Source organism: Staurois parvus, unplaced genomic scaffold (genome assembly GCF_062004578.1).
Source record: "Staurois parvus isolate SC_StPar_1 unplaced genomic scaffold, SC_StPar_1.0 ptg001192l, whole genome shotgun sequence".
Lineage (NCBI taxonomy): Eukaryota > Metazoa > Chordata > Amphibia > Anura > Ranidae > Staurois > Staurois parvus.
In genome coordinates, this window is record NW_028318988.1 from 2,561,396 (window position 1) to 2,579,154 (window position 17,759).

At 43.3% G+C, this 17,759-nt stretch overlaps 1 protein-coding gene across 1 annotated transcript in view; it reads left to right on the plus strand.

Moving 5' to 3' along the window:
- XRRA1 (X-ray radiation resistance associated 1) overlaps positions 1-17,343 on the plus strand; it is an 80,164-nt gene extending 62,821 nt beyond the window's left edge. Inside the window, exons 15-18 of the mRNA XM_089659840.1 lie at positions 148-316; positions 6,223-6,338; positions 10,321-10,426; positions 12,805-17,343. Coding sequence (XP_089515966.1) covers positions 148-316; positions 6,223-6,338; positions 10,321-10,426; positions 12,805-13,037 — 624 coding nt within the window. The 3' untranslated portion in view covers positions 13,038-17,343. The remainder of the gene's footprint in view (positions 1-147; positions 317-6,222; positions 6,339-10,320; positions 10,427-12,804) is intronic.
- The last annotated feature ends 416 nt before the right edge of the window (positions 17,344-17,759 follow it).

Consider the following 17,759-nt stretch of genomic DNA (forward strand, 5'->3'; position numbering starts at 1 on the left):
CAAAGGTTTAATAAAAATGTTATATAGTTAAATTGAATAAAAGAAGTAATCCAAGAGAGGACAATGTCAAATGTAACCAACCATAGCTTGTTTGCACCCTATTTATCATTGACAACTTACTCAGGGGAGGAGTTATACATTATACAGGTGGACGATCTGTTGGACCACCCGCACTGCACCAGCTCAGGCACCACCCAGGAGGAACAAGATTTGGAAATCAGCCAGAATCTAGAACATACAGAGATCCCAGAGAATTTCAGAGGCTATGAGGAGTTCTACGATGTGAAGACTGACCCTGATTTCATAGAACCAAATGGTGAGTTCACATTTGGATTGTCTCTGACGCACCTCGATCCTTCCCTCTGCCATGAAGCATGGACTGCTCTCACCATCAATGGGGGGGTTATGGTAACTCTCTGCTCACCTTTCTTTCTTTCAATACATTTTTACTGAAACATTTTCAGGTTACAGAACTGATGGAATTGGTGTCCTGGATGCTAGCAGGTAAATAGAACTGTTCATCTTTACAAAGGTACCTGTAGACACATCTGGAAGGCGAGTTCCAGAATTCACCTGTCCGGTTCCAGTGCACACAGGCGCCACTACCTTCTGGTTCTGGACAGAGAAAATGACAGGACATAATAATATGTCTAGGCAGCACATTGCAGCCCTGAAGACCCTAGTACTGCAAGAAAATTCTGCCTTGCAACACAAGGGTCTTTGGTTCATATCCCAACCTGGACCCTATCAGTATGGAGTTTGAACACAGGCTTAAGGAGTGAAATGATATATATCCTGTGTGGGGGAATAAGGGAGTTGAGTGGCTGGAGGGTGTAATGTGGAGAGGCTGAGATGAAAAGTATGTAGCACAGTAAAGCCTGGAGAGTCTGAGATCAAAAGCATGTAGCACAGTAAAGCCGTCTTAGAAGAGTAGATATTTGCATGTCTCATTCCATCACATATCCCAAAAATTAGAGGATTATTCCCTTTTTTCAGGACAGTGGGCAGAGCAAAATCATTGCTTTACAACCCATTGGCCAGACTTATGTATAGTGCAAATATAATGTAAAATGACCCTCTAAGAGAGCAGACAGCGCTTACAATATTCGTGTAACTTACATCATAAATAAAAACCATACAGTATATGACACAGAGCACTGTCCCTAGGTTTGGATTTTATATGAGTGACTTTTGTTATTTATCTCATTACACTATGAACATTATCTGGTTTTTATTTATGGTGTAAATTGCACGAATATTGTAAGCACTGTCTGTTCCTTCTAGAGCATGGGTACTCAACCTGTGGCCATGGGTACTCAACCTGTGGCCATGGGTACTCAACCTGTGGCCATGGGTACTCAACCTGTGGCCATCAGGGCCTTCTGATGTGGCCCTCAACCTCAAACCAGGGAAGCCATACCCAGGATCGGCAACCTGTTGATCGCTATCTAGGCTTGCCGACCCACCATCCCAGAGCATTGAGTTGGTGCCAGCAGCTGAGAAAGTAGGCGATCGTGGAGAGAGCAGGAGCCGCATAAGCCCATGCTTCCTCTAGCGCCGGCTCGTGTCCCAGGTGGGGGGATACAAACTGCATTTTGCCTGGGATCTTTCGGCAGCCTAGAGAGCAAAGCTAGTAGAAGCTGGAAGTGGGGAAAAAAAAGGTCCGTATATTAAACATCACATAGACTGCGCTTTTGCCATGGACATGTTAGCACCTATAAAAGGGTTACAACTATTAGGCTGCTTTCAGATTGATCCGTGAGTGCAGCGCAGTGCACCTGTGGCTTTCCTGCAGATTAGCTGCACTGAACCGTAGACTTCTATTATATCCTGTGAGTTTGGTGGGCTTTCTGAAAGTGCACCTCAGCCGCAAGATATCATAGAAGTCTATGGCAAAGTACAAGTAACCTGCAGGAAAGTTGTAGATGTACTGCGCTGCACTCACGGATCAGTGTGAAAGCCACTTTATAGGGGGCTCAGGACAGTAAGGGCTCATTTACATTTGTGGTTAGGGGAGGGAGGTAAAAGCCCATAGTTGAGACATGTTTTTACCACACACCTCCAACCACTGGTCGTAATGGTGACCCCACCCCATTCCCCCCGGTGGGCCCGTGCAATCTCCCTGTCACATTCTGTTTTACTCTTGGACAGGAGAAGCAGCATATACAGGAACCAGTCCTCTCCATTGTCCTCCTGCAAACGCTGAAAGCTGGCTCCTCCTCCTCTCCATCCCGTCGGCATTAAGGAGGAAATGTTCATTATGCTATTCAAAATAAAATATTTAAAATTTTGGATCATTTCATTTCATTGTGGCCCATGACCGGTGATCAAATCACTTAAGTGGCCCTCACTCTGGATGAGCACCCCTGCTTTCGTGGGTCGTTTTGCTTTGATTTGGAATTTATAGGTCTTCAAACAGAAGCTGTTTATTAGTGGTGCACCGAAATGAAAATTCTGGTGCCGAAACCGAAAATTCAAAATGCACTTGGCTGAAAACTGAAACCGAAATACGCAGTTTTTAAAAATGAATATTTATTTGTTGGAAAAAAATACACTTTGATTAAAAAAAAACAAAAAAAACCCAATATACACCACAATTTTTTTGTAAAATATGAAAGAGGATGTTACGGCGAGTAAATAGATACCCAACATGTCACGCTTTAAAATTGCGCACGCTTGTGGAATGGCGTGAAACTGCGGTACTTACAAATCTCCATGGGTGATGCTTTAAAAATTTCTACAGGTTAGTAGTGTAAAGTTACAGAGGCGTTCTAGTGCGAGAATTATTGCTCTCGCTCTGACGTGTGGTTTGAACACCATTTACATATGTGGGCCTGGCCTATGTATGCGTTCACCACTAGGTGCGAGCACGGGGGGGGCGGGGGCACTTTAAACTTTTTTATTTATTTATTTTATTTATTTCAGGTACTTATATAGCGCCGTCAATTTACTCAGCACTTTACATACATATTGTACATTCACATCAGTCCCTAACCCTCAAGGGGTGTACAATCTAAGGTCCATAACTCACATTCATACATACACATACTAGGGACAATTTAGACAGGAACCAATTAACCTACCAGCATGTCTTTGGAGTGTGGGAGGAAACCGGAGTACCCAGAGGAAACTCGCACAGGGAGAACATGCAAACTCCAGGCAGGTGGTGCTGTGGTTGGGATTCAAACCAACGACCCTAGTACTGCCAGGCGGAAGTGCTAACCATTTAGCCACTGTGCTGCCCATTTTTTAAATGTATTTAATGTTTTTTTGTTTTGTTTTTTACTGTCCCTTTAAAAAAAAATGTACTCACTTTTATTCTTAGCACAAGAAATGCATGCATTAGAAATAATTAGTGACAGGTCCTCTTTATGGAGAGATATGGGGTCAATAAGACCCCAGATCTCTCCTCTGCAATGTAAAGCATTGGAACAAAAAAAGCATTGATCTAGTGCTTTAAAAAAAAAAAAATGGCTGGAACGGGAAGTGACATCACTCCGGTCCTCCAAGGGCATAGAGATGAGTCAAGGCCATCTTTCCTTCACTCATCTCTATGGCCAGCGCCGGGATTGATGGTGTCTTGTTAAAGGCTGAGAACTACCAAGCGGCGGGTGAAGGGCGGGGTTTTGTCGGCACCTGTATCAGTGCTTTTTTTCATATCGCCGACGGCCGAAAGGGATGTTTTCGCCCGAAATATTTTGCCCACCTAAATTTTGCCGCATCCCTACTGTTTATTGTTTGTCACATACGCTATATTATTGTTACTGCAGCGTGGGTGATCTTGCATAGCCCAACATTACGGAGCGCCATGGTACGGTGCTTGTCGAAATGAACAAAAAAGTGAACTGTAAAAACACAACACAAAAAAGTGCACGAGGGTACAGTAATGGACCAACCTCTGAAGAGGAAGGGCCTCAACCTCTGAACCCTCCGGGGCCCAAGACTTCTGATAGGGTCAAGGTACTCTAGTCCACCTAGACTGAAAGCAGGCAGACTCCACTCCTTAGAGACTTGTTAAAGCCAACGTTCCAAGAGTTGTCCTGGAAAAACACCTGAAAGCCGCAGGTCCTCATACCCGCCATATGTGATGGAATGAGACATACTGTGAATATCTTCTGTTTTAAGGTCAGCTCATGCCTGTACAGCGTGTTCCTGTGCTATTCACATGCAGTTCTGTGTGATGCGATTTCAATCCTTTCATTGAATGGGTTGAAATCGTACCGCACTGCACCAAAAGTAGTGCATCATTACTTTTCAAATTGCACTGCAATCAGATTGCATGGTACAAAAGTACCATCCGACAAGGTGCAGGCAAGCGCACTGCGTTTGGGGTATCATTAACTTTTGACTGACACCCGCTGCAGATTGCAAATATAGTGCGTTTTGCATGTAGTTTGAATCACACAGGAATGTTCCTATGCAATTCAGATGCGGGCATGATGTGAACCGGTCCTTAACCACCTCCTGTCTGGCCGTTGTATATAAACGGCCGGATGGTGGCAGTGCAGGGTTGGGTGGCCGTTTATAAAAGGCCTCCCGCACCCTGCTTGTGCGCGCTCCCTGGGAGCGCGCAGCACCACGATTCGGTGCCTGCTGTGTCCTCCGGGCACAGTGGAACACCGGTCGCTGTATGGGACCTCTGTGTGAAGTCCCGATCATGTGATCACTGATTGGCCAATCAGTGATCACATGCAGAGTAGTAAGCAAGATGTCACTTCTGACATCATTGCTTACTACTAGTGAAATCTGTGAATGATCACAGAGGTCACATGGTACAGGGCTATTCACAACAGCCTTGTACCATGTGACAAGCTATGACCAATCACAGCTCATACAGTATTTCTCAATGGCTGCCAGAGAGAGAAGGAGAAATTATTGCTTTTACAGCCTTTATGGGTGTAAAAGCAATCAGTGTAAAAAAAAAAAATCTTCATCACCCCCCCACAAGTAGTACAGTGTCACCATGGTGACACTGTACTGCTTAGGTGACAGTATGTAAAAGAAAAAAAACATAAATAATAATATAAAAAATAAAATAAAAATGTAAACATTTTTTTCGAAAAATTATAATTTTTGGTTATAAACTAATTGGGGTTATTTCTTTTTTACTAAAAAGATAACTGAATACATTTTGGCCAAGATGTATGAAGAAAGACTATTTATTTGCTAAATGTATAAGAAAAACACTTTTTTTTCAAACTTTTTGGACTTTTTCATTTATATAGCAAAAAAATAATAAAAATGCCAGTGGTGAATAAATATCATCAAAATAAAGCTTTATCCGTCTAAAAACAAATGCTAAAAAATTCATATGGGTACAGTGTTGCATCAAAGCTGAGGGGTCCATAGTTGGGGGCAGAGCATTTAAAGCTGGAGGTCCATAGGTGGGGGCAGAGCAGCAAAGCTAGGGAGTCCATATGTAGGGACAAAGCAGTCAAAGCTGGGGGTCCATAGGTGGGGCAGAGCAACCAAGCTAGAGAGTCCATAGGTAGGGACAAAGCATTCAAAGCTGGGGGTCCATAGGTGGGGCAGAGCAACCAAGCTAGAGAGTCCATAGGTAGGGACAAAGCAGTCAAAGCTGGGGGGCCCATAGGTGGGGGCAGAGCAGCCAAGCTAGGGAGTCCATAGGTAGGGACAAAGCAGTCAAAGCTGGGGGTCCATAGGTGGGGACAGAACAGTCAAAACTGGGGTCCATAGGTGGGGCAGAGCAGTCAAAGCTGGGGGGTCCATATGTGGGGGGCAGGGCCTGTGGGTAGAAATGGTGTATTAATGTGCAAATAAAAGAGGAATGTAGAAGGTGGTCTGCCCATGACATCCAGATGCGTTGGATTTTTCTGGCTCATCCTCCTGTAACCCTGTTAGCTTTGCGGCTGCTCGCGATTCCTATGGCGGCCATATGCATTCTGATCCCTCGCACCTACACTAATCACCAATCCCTAACAAGCATTTTATCACTAAAAAACCCAGTGCAAGGGATGTCTTTATTTATTTGTCTGGAGCTGGGCTTTAATGACACATTTCTGTTTTTCTGGTATCTTCACTAATGGGGTCCCTTCCACCCCCAGGCCCCATAGCCTCTGTGTGAGCTGCTGTGATTGATGTTACTCTACTGGGCAGATAATCATTGAAAGCATTTGAGACATTTCTGGGCAGAGTGGTGGGATCTGCTGTAGAATGTGATCCAGGCAGTGATTGTGACTGAAGCTGCTCTGTGTACTGCAGGTATACAGAACAATGTCCGCGCTCTGGAGTACGCACTGAGACGCCTGCATGTGTACCATGACTGGAAGCCCGGAATGGGCAGCAATCAGAAGCCGTACATTCCTCGGGAAAGCCAGGTAATATCTGCCCATCCACTGTATGTATTTAATGAGCCCCAATGTGTGACCAGTGCTCCATATCCTGCTTTAGATGAATGGGAGGCCAGTCAGCTGACAACACAGAGGAGTGCAGGAGGTGAATGTGCAGGATCTGTTTAGGTGACTGAGAAAGGAAGGAGCAGAGTCCACATGCATTGCAGAGTGTTTCAGAAGCCACAGTGACCCACTGCTAAGGCAGCGGCAGTGAAAATATTACTGGGGTTCACTCCAAACACTCTGCAGCTCCCCCTCTTCCCAAACCCCCCTCGACGTTCAAAGTGATTTCCAGGAGGGAGCTGCAGAGGAAACACTTCCGCAGAGAAAGAACTTTGAAGTGACCCTGTCATGTCAGGGATCTACAAAAATAAAAATACTAACCTGTAAAGGAAGCCACAGTGTTCATAGATCTGATGCAGCCAGAGTGTGTAACCCTGACGAAGCCAGAGTGTGTAACCCTGACGAAGCCAGAGTGTGTAACCCTGACGAAGCCAGAGTGTGTAACCCTGACGAAGCCAGAGTGTGTAACCCTGACAAAGTCACAGTGTATATCGCTGATAAAGCCACAGAATCTACCCCTGACAAAGCCATAGTGTGTATCCCTGATGAAGCCACAGAGTTTACCCTGATGAAGTTACAGAATTTACCCTGATGAAGCCACAGTGCGTACCCCTGACGAAGCCACAGTGCGTACCCCTGACGAAGCCACAGTGCGTACCCCTGACGAAGCCACAGTGCGTACCCCTGACGAAGCCACAGGGCGTACCCCTGACGAATCCAAAGAATTTACCCCTAACAAAGCCACAGTGTGTATCCCAGACACAGCCATAGTGTATCCCCTGACAAAGCCACAGACCGTGGCATAACATGTAGAGTTTATCGTGTGAGCACTTTATTGTTTTTATTAATGACGGGGGGAGGTAGTGATGTCATGGCCTCCACTTCGTCCAGTCAGAGAACACTTTGCATTAATTGAGAAAATGCGGTCTTCTCTAAAAAGCAGAATCCAAAGAACATAGGTATACCGCTCAGGCAAACAGTCCAGATCAATCCACAACAGGTGCAGGCTGGCCACTGTAGAGATCACTGTAGTAGCGGTGTGCACCACCAAATATACTGATTTATATTTGAAATACTACAATTTTGTCCATATTCAATATATATATATACACTGTATGTTGAAATGCGTTTTTTTATATATTTTAGATTGTAAGCTCCCAGGATCAGGCCCTCCTATCTCTCTTGTATTGAACTGTATTGTTGCTGTATTGTCTCCCGTTATATTGTAAAGCGCTGAGCAAACTATTGGCGTCATAAATCCTGTATAATAATAATAATATATATAAATCCTGTATAATAATAATAATAACATATATAAATCCTGTATAATAATAATAATATATATAAATCCTGTATAATAATAATAATAACATATATAAATCCTGTATAATAATAATAATAATATATAAATCCTGTATAATAATAATATATATAAATCCTGTATAATAATAATAATATATAAATCCTGTATAATAATAATATATATAAATCCTGTATAATAATAATAATATATATAAATCCTGTATAATAATAATATATATAAATCCTGTATAATAATAATATATATAAATCCTGTATAATAATAATAATAATATATATAAATCCTGTATAATAATAATAATATATAAATCCTGTATAATAATAATATATATAAATCCTGTATAATAATAATAATAATAATAATAATAATAATAATATATAAATCCTGTATAATAATAATAATAATATATATAAATCCTGTATAATAATAATATATATAAATCCTGTATAATAATAATAATAATATATATAAATCCTGTATAATAATAATAATATATAAATCCTGTATAATAATAATATATATAAATCCTGTATAATAATAATAATAATATATAAATCCTGTATAATAATAATAATAATAATATATATAAATCCTGTATAATAATAATAATATATAAATCCTGTATAATAATAATATATATAAATCCTGTATAATAATAATAATAATAATAATATATAAATCCTGTATAATAATAATAATAATATATATAAATCCTGTATAATAATAATAATATATAAATCCTGTATAATAATAATAATAATATATATAAATCCTGTATAATAATAATATACTACAAAACATATGAAAAATATTTTTAAAAACATATATATTTCTAAATCTATTCTTCAGATTTTTTTTAACATATAAAAAAGTAATTTTAATATATATTTTTACATCTATTTATAAATGCATTCCAAAAATGTATATTAAATGTATTTTTAAAGACATACAGTATATTTGAAAATTGTATTTTTGCAAATATTTTTCATATATTTTGTAATATATAAAAAACGCATTTCAACATGCTGTATGTGTGTGTGTGTGTGTGTGTATGTATTTATTTATTTATTTCAGGTACTTATATAGCGCTGTCAATTTACTCAGCGCTTTACATACATATTATACATTCACATCAGTCCCTGACCCTCAAGGGGTGTACAATCTAAGGTCCCTCACCCTCAAGGGGTGTACAATCTAAGGTCCCTCACCCTCAAGGGGTGTACAATCTAAGGTCCCTCACCCTCAAGGAGCGTACAATCTAAGGTCCCTAACTCACATTCATACATACACATACTAAGGACAATTTAGACCGCAGACAATTAACTTACCAGCATGTCTTTGAAGCGTGGGAGGAAACCGGAGTATTCGGAGGAAACCCACGCAGGCACAGGGAGAACATGCACATTTTTTTCTAATATATTGAATACTGACAAAGTTGTAGTATTTCACATATATGTCAATATATTTGGGAAGTATATTTTAAAAATATATTTAAAATATATTTTTCTTCCGTGTGGGAAAGGGGAAGTATGCCTGACCTTCATGGCGTTAAACCGGAGTGTTACTAGGGGTAACAGTTTTCACAGGCGCACGCATCGTTCGGGGTTGAGGTGTTTGGTATCTACTTACTTGTCACAGCCTCGTCTTTGAAAATTAAAAAAAAAAAAGGGGGGGATGGAGGAAAAGGATTGGTGCTGGGAGGGGAGATCTGTGCTAGAAAAGGCAATATGATAGGGGGGAATTTATGCTAGCAGGGGATTTGTTGGGTTTTTTTTTTTTTTGGGGGGGGGGGAGATTTGTGCTAAAAGGGGCATGATTGAGGGGGATTTGTGCTAGAATGGGGGGGGGGATTTGTGCTAAAAGGGGCATGATTGGGGGAGATTTGTGCTAGAATGGGGGGGATTTGTGATAAAAGGTTGCATGATTGGGGGGGATTTGTGCTAGAATGGGGGGGGGATTTGTGCTAAAAGGGGCATGATTGGGGGGATTTGTGCTAGAATGGGGGGGGGGGGGGATTTGTGCTAAAAGGGGCATGATCGGGGGGGATTTGTGCTAGAATGGGGGGGGGGATTTGTGCTAAAAGGGGCATGATTGGGGGGGATTTGTGCTAGAATGGGGGGGATTTGTGCTGGGATGGGGTTGGAGTTGGGGCGAGGATATGCTTAACAAGATATTTTTTTTTGGGGGGGGGGGGGGTTTTGCTAGAGGCGTATGGGGAAAAAGAGGATTTCAGCTGGGGGAATGGGGGGCAATGATTTGTGCTAGGAGGGGGGATTTCAGCAAGGGGGCAGATTTGTACTGAGAGGAGGGGGAATTTATGCTCAGGGGGTAAGTATGTAGATTAGTGCTCTTTTTTTGGGGGGGAGGGGGGCTGGAGGGTATTTTGGCTGGCACATAATGCTCACATGTACAGCACCCTGCCATCCCTCCAACCAACCATGATTTGCCAGTATTGCATTGAGAAACATAGAGACCCAGTGAAAAACCGTCATGCATATTTCACGCGGTAAAGTGAAGCAGAGTGTTTTGAACCTATGTACTAAAACATCATAAAGTTTTGTCTCCATTTTTATTACCTACCAGCTTGAGAAAGAGCTTCATCCAATGACCTGGAAGAATAAGAAAGAGGCCTTAGCAGATGTCCTGATTTGTATGAGAGAACGGCGCCCTCTAGAGGAGGTTCCTCTGGGTAGGTAGTCAACTACACGTGGGCACATCTGGTGACCGAGTATCAGTCCATTCTTCCAACACAGGGGCGGACTGATTTGGAAACTCGGGCACTGCCCGAGGGCCCGGGGTCAGTAAGGGGCCCCATGAGATGCCCCTGGTACCTTTTTCATAGGCTTTTTTGAGTTTGAGTAAGGACACAGGGGACCCATGATCCCCTATTGCCCGGGGGGCCCCATGAGTTGTCAGTTCGCCCCTGCAGGGGCCCCATGAGTTGTCAGTTTGCCCCTGCAGGGGCCCCATGATCCCCTATTGCCCGGGGGCCCCATGAGTTGTCAGTCCGCCCCTGTTCCAACAATTGGGAAAAATACTGTCGTTTTTTATTTTAAAGAGTCCATTGTTCCAAAACTAACATTTTAGTGTTTTATAGATTCTGGAAAGTGAAAAAAACTAAACTGTTTTTAGTTCACTTTTTTTGTTTTGGATGAAATACAGAAAGGTAAGAACCCCGTTTTTTTTCCCACCATCTGTGTCCCATTATTGACAAAACAGGAAGAGAGGAGAAATCCCTCCAAAATGACTGAAATCTCCTCCCTGAGAGTTTTCAGTAGATAAAGTGTCCCCAGTGGGGGATTCTGGTTTGGTGACAACTTGAAAACTGTGGAATTTTCCCCTGGCGATCTGGCTGGGTGACAGTGATCATCAGGACAAATAGAGAGTTTGATCTCCCCAGTGTGGACAGCTGTGAGATCCTGACACGGGTTCTGATCCTTCCTTACTCCATCCATAATAAAAAACACACATCGATTAGGAGGACATTTTTAATAATCTGTTGGATTCTCCTATTTCTCAGGACTCTTCAGGGGAGGTCCTTGGTGTGATCTCTTGGGCTGCTGTCCTGCTTTGCCCATTATGAGGGGCTACAAACATCACAAGGATAGAGCACCTCATTGGCTACAAAAAGCAGTTTATTAAATTGGACGTTTAAAAAAAAATAAAAATATATATATATATATATACAGTGAAGGAAATGCGTATTTGACCCCCTGCTGATGTTGAATGTTTGCCCACTCACAAAGAAACGATCGTCTAAAAATCGAATGTTCGGTGTATTGTAACACTGAGAGACAGAATAGCAACACAAAATTCAAAAGAAATGCATGTCTAACAAATGATGATTGATTTGCATTATGAGGGGTTCCCACCATCCCTGTGCTGAGTTTCTGGGTCTGTACACCCGCTGTGCCCAATATGAGGGGTTCCCGCCATCCCTGTGCTGAGTTTCTGGGTCTGTACACCTGCTGTGCCCATTATGAGGGGTTCCCACCATCCCTGTGCTGAGTTCCCAGGTCTGTACACCTGCTGTGCCCATTATGAGGTGTTCCCACCATCCCTGTGCTGAGTTTCTGGGTCTGTACACCTGCTGTGCCCATTATGAGGGGTTCCCACCATCCCTGTGCTGAGTTACTGGGTCTGTACATCTGCTGTGCCCATTATGAGGGGTTCCCGCCATCCCTGTGCTGAGTTTCTGGGTCTGTACACCCGCTGTTCCCATTATGAGGGGTTCCCACCATCCCTGTGCTGAGTTCCCAGGTCTGTACACCTGCTATGCCCATTATGAGGGGTTCCCGCCATCCCTGTGCTGAGTTCCCAGGTCTGTACACCTCCTGTGCCCATTATGAGGGGTTCCCACCATCCTTGTGCTGAGTTTCTGGGTCTGTACACCCGCTGTGCCCATTATGAGGGGTTCCCACCATCCTTGTGCTGAGTTTCTGGGTCTGTACACCCGCTGTGCCCATTATGAGGGGTTCCCACCATCCCTGTGCTGAGTTTCTGGGTCTGCTGTACTCATTATGAGGGGTTCCCAACATAGCAATACGTTATTCTGGGTAGTTTGATGGTTTACCATCCACCTTATCAACTGCTCAGTGTCCTCCACCCCTCTCTGCCAATCCCTTCTCTGACTTTCATTCACCCAATACTGTTCAAAATACTAGCAACCTACAAAGTCATCCTAAACTCTGCCCAAACCATCCTCTCTGCTCCTTCCAAGACCTCCTGCTCTCTAGCCTCCTCATCACCTCCTCCCATGCTCTCCTCCAGAACCTCTCCCATCCTCTGGAATTCCCTACCCCAATCTGTCCAGTGATTTCCTACTCTTTCCACCTTTAGGCGGTCCCCGAAAGCTCACCTCTTCATGTGAGCCTATCCTACCCCCACCTAGCAACTGGACTTCTACTGTCTCCATCAATTGAACCCTCGCCAGTTAGTAACTTTTGTATCACTTGCTCCTCCCTTTTAGATTGTAAGCTGTCATGTCCAGGACCCCCCTTACCTTCTTTTATTGAATTGTATTGTGTCTGTAGTGTCTTCCTTCATCTGTAATTTCTTCTTTCCCAGAATCTGCCTTGGAGAAGAATAAAACCAGCAGAGAACACAAAGAGGCGAGGCATTTGACGAAAGATCTTCATCGGAGATATGAATTCTTTCAGTCCGAAGCTGTGAAATTTGCTGCCGAGTTGGAAGGCGAACTCAAACACACGGCCAAGGAACTGTTAGCGGCTCAGGGAAAACTAGGAGACCAGAAGGTCCAACAAGGACCAAGACGTGAACCAAAGAGCCCCCCCAAGTGACATGTTTACATGTGTACACCACGGAGGTAGCCAGACTGTTGGGTGACGCACTAAGCAGCCATCCCATTGGCTAGGACTTGATGGCCTCGTTATGGTAGCAGACCAGTTGATGGCCTCATTATGGTAGCAGACCAGTTGATGGAATTGTTATGGTAGCAGACCAGTTGATGGAATTGTTATGGTAGCAGACCAGTTGATGGCCTGGATATGGTAGCAGACCAGTTGATGGCCTCGTTATGGTAGCAGACCAGATGATGGCCTCGTTATGGTAGCAGACCAGATGATGGCCTCGTTATGGTAGCAGACCAGATGATGGCCTCGTTATGGTAGCAGACCAGTTGATGGCCTCGTTATGGTAGCAGACCAGTTGATGGCCTCGTTATGGTAGCAGACCAGATGATGGCCTCGTTATGGTAGCAGACCAGATGATGGCCTCGTTATGGTAGCAGACCAGATGATGGCCTCGTTATGGTAGCAGACCAGATGATGGCCTCGTTATGGTAGCAGACCAGATGATGGCCTCGTTATGGTGGCAGACGAGATGATGGCCTCGTTTTGGTAGCAGACCAGTTGATGGCCTCATTATGGTAGCAGACCAGTTGATGGCCTCATTATGGTAGCAGACCAGTTGATGGCCTGGATATGGTTTTATCACCATGACTCCTCCATTCTGTTCTAAGAGATGTTTAAATTTTTCTTCTCTTTATTTTTACCTGATGATTGTCATCAATGAAGGCCATACGTGGGTCCAATTCTGAACAAATTTTCTTTAGAAAATCTGAAATTTTGTGCATTTTGTAATCTGGTGGTGCCACCATTGATTTCGAAACTCAACCAACCAAGCCTTCAATTTCACCTCATGTTGCTACAGAAAAGAATTTTCGTGGCCAAGAATTGTCTTTTCTTTCCAGATCGCAGCTCCTATCCTTTTTGTTAATATTTCCTGCACGATTCTCTCATCACTGATTCGAAATTCGTTTTTCAAAAAATGTCCAACATGCCCGATCATTCAAATTCGATGGTCACACGAAAATTGGCCGTTTCTGTGACCCAATAATGGTGCGAAATTCGAATGAAAATTCTTAGAAAAGATTTTCGAAAGAAAATTCTTTCAGAATTCAACCCGTGTATGGCCGGCTTAACACACTTCCTGTCTCAGGGTGACAACATTCACTCCCTGTACTGTATCTGTGGAGGAGCAGCGTTGTCACCCTAGGAGATGTTCTGTAGTTCACTGAAGTCACCTTTGCAGGTCTGATAAGACAACATGTTGTCTCGGCTAACTACAGGAAGCTAGCTTACTAGATTTCTGGCAGGATCAATGGGCATATTATGTGCTTTAAAGGTATAAAGAGAAAGTGAGCGCTCTTAAAATCAGCAGCTATGGCACCAAAGGTAACCAATAAAAACCTTTAGAAAATCATAACAACTAAAAAGGTGCAGCGCTAAAAATATATATAAAATTACTAGTGTCCATAAATATATTAATATGCCAAATTATAAGGTGTCAGTCTGTGCAGATCTGGGTAAGAGATAACAATAGAATCCAAGTAATGGTGCTCCAAAAAGTGGTAGAATTACGCACTCACCAGATGCGTAATGTAAATACGCATTGTATAAATAAGTAGAGGTCCCCTTTAGGAATTGGATAAGGTCCTACTCCAGGATGGTCCTCCCTCTTGGTATGGTGGTGCTGTCAGGTCCACAGGAAGATACAGGATCCAGCTGACCAGAGATCCCTTTAAGGGATGGACGGGTGTAGGTGTCTGCTTTAACCTCCCTAGCGGTCTGATTATGTCCATATTTCTGTGCTCAAAGCGGTACATTATTTTGCATGGAAATATGTAGTTTTTTATTGTAGGCCTGTAATTTTTAGGAATAACTCACTGAAATCTGTCCGAACAAGAGTCTAGTAAACATCCCGGGTATGATAAAACTTGAAACACGAAATCATGAATTATAATATAATAAATAATCATAAAAAATAATAATATAATAATAAATTTAATTCAATAATATAATCAAACCAAAAACACTGAAATGTGAAATATAGCGCCAAGTTCGCACATCGCTGAGCAAAGTCGCAGAATCGTTTTCAGTGTCTGATGAGGAATTTCCCCCACAAATCATTATCACTCAATTCTGCAAGTGGTTCTAATTTACTATCGCTGTTCTCTAGCCGGTCTAAAACCGCTTTTGACCTAAAGGGACGCTTTTGGACACCATCGATGTTTCTCAGTTTCCAGGCAGAAAGAAAAAAAAAATGCAGGCAGGGCGCAGGACAAAGCACTCGGGACAAAATGTATGTGAAATGGTTTGATACAGGAATGGAGTACTATGTGATTTTAGTGAATGTCACTTTTTGTCATTTTCAAATTTCCCGCCGTTCCGTCCCATGTATGTCCCGACGTCGCAGGGAACAGAACCCGGAAGACAGATGCCGGCATCCGCCAGAGGACATTACAGGGGACACTGCAGGAGGGACATCGCGGGAGCGAAGGACAAGGTAAGTGCTGGAGGGATCCCTGAGCAACGCTGCAGTGTATTCCCGAGTGTAGCTCAGGGTTACCGCTTGTGGTGCTGAAACTTTACCCCGAGCTACACTCGGGAATACCGCCGGGGGGGTTAAGGAACGCCCCTCTCTGGATACTGATGGATGGCTGGATCAGGATGGGCTCTAAAAGTAAATAGCTCCACGCAGGAGACCATAAAGGATGCCCATAGTGTAGTAGGGTGAATGACAACTAATTTATTTAATTAATAAAAGGAATTTGCAAATTCAGTAATAAAAATCGAGTGTTAAAATAATGTAACTTCAGGTACTTCAAGTACATGGACTAACCGTCCAGAAAGTAAGATGGCCGCCGGGCCTCCACGTGGCTCCGGCGGCGTGACGTTACGGCGTCTTTGGCTCCTTCTAACGCGTTTCGTGCGCACGCACTTCTTCAGAGGGCAGATACCAATCATATTATGTGTTTGTTCAACAGATATATCAAACCTTTCAGCTGTATATTTAATAGCCTGAAAGGGAGCAAATAGAAGCCCATTGGTGTACATAACCAATCGACTCTACCATTATGACCAACCACCCTAACCTATCAAGATATGGCCTCCATTAGACCTCTGCAGGTACACTGTGGTATCTAATTCCTGTAAGTTGCGAGGTTAGGCCTTCATGGGTCAGACTTGTTTTTCCAGCACATCCCACATATGATCAATTGGATTGAGATCTGAAGAATTTGGAGGCCAAGTCAACACCTCAAACGCATTGTCACACCATTCTTGAACTCATCAGACCCGGCCACCTTCTTCCAGTGCCTACAAGTCCCGAAAGCTTTAGCAGCTGTGGGCTTGTAGTTTTCAATGAACTACCATGGTGCTGTGGAGCGCTGTTGTAGTTCATTGAAGCTGTCATTATATCTGCTTGACTGTACATCCCGCATGGCAAGCAGATATACTGACAGGTCTGCAGGAGGCCTGCATGGCATCACCAATCTACTGATCACCGGTGCAATGCTTTCCGGGCTCCTGTAGACAAAAATAATACTGTAAATTTAATTTTTTTACCTGCAAAAAAAATTAGCATTTATTATTTTTGTCCAAAATGTGAACTTATCCTTTAATTGAACAAGCTGAAGGTAGAATCTGGTCCAGCTGTGCATGGTAGCCAATCAGCTTCTGAGCGCTCCAGTTTTAGTAAATACCCCTCACTATAGAATTCTTTTCTCAGAGTTCATTGAAGGAAACTGGTCTGTTACCAAAGATGTTTTTATCCTTGCTGGCTACTAGTGATAGGCAGTTCAGTCTGAGCCCAACAGGCAGCCAATGAGCGCAGGAGGAAGATTTCCCACCCTGCCTCTACATGCAAACAAAGGGGTCAGGATGCTGGCAACAGCACTTGCCTGACATGGCCACATGGCACTACCAGGGGCGGACTGACCATTTAGAAATTCGGGCACTGCCCTAGGGCCCGGGGCAGTAGGGGGCTCCATGAGATTCCCCTGGTACCTTTCATAATCTTTTTTGGGTGTGATTTGAGTGTGGGCAAGGACACAGGGGCCCCATGAGTTGTCAGTCCGCCCCTGGGCACTAGCCTCTGGGTTTGGCCGAAACTGGAAGCTGAACCCAGTCTCATTGCTACTTGCTACCAAGTCTCTGTTGTAGTGGAGTTTTTGTAGCTCCAGCATTGGTTTTCTTGATTAATGTGTGGAGAAATCTCCCCTAAAAAAGCAGTCTGTAATGAAAAATAAAAACCTAACAGAGGCTCCAACCTCTATTCATAATGAAATAAAACATTTTCTCTGTAGTTGGGCTTGCCCCGTGGATTATTATTGGTTTACATACATGAAATGAGAAATGTTATTTGCTTTGTTTTTTTGTTAGAAGTGTTACTAAACCCAGGACCCTGCATTCACTATATCTGGTCTCCCCGGACCCCGCATTCACTATATCTGGTCTCCCCGGACCCTGCATTCACTATATCTGGTCTCCCCAGACCCCGCATTCACTATATCTGGTCTCCCCGGACCCTGCATTCTCTATATCTGGTCTCCCAGGACCCTGCATTCACTATATCTGGTCTCCCCGGACCCTGCATTCACTATATCTGGTCTCCCAGGACCCTGCATTCACTATATCTGGTCTCCCAGGAACCTGCATTCACTATATCTGGTCTCCCAGGACCCTGCATTCACTATATCTGGTCTCCCAGGACCCTGCATT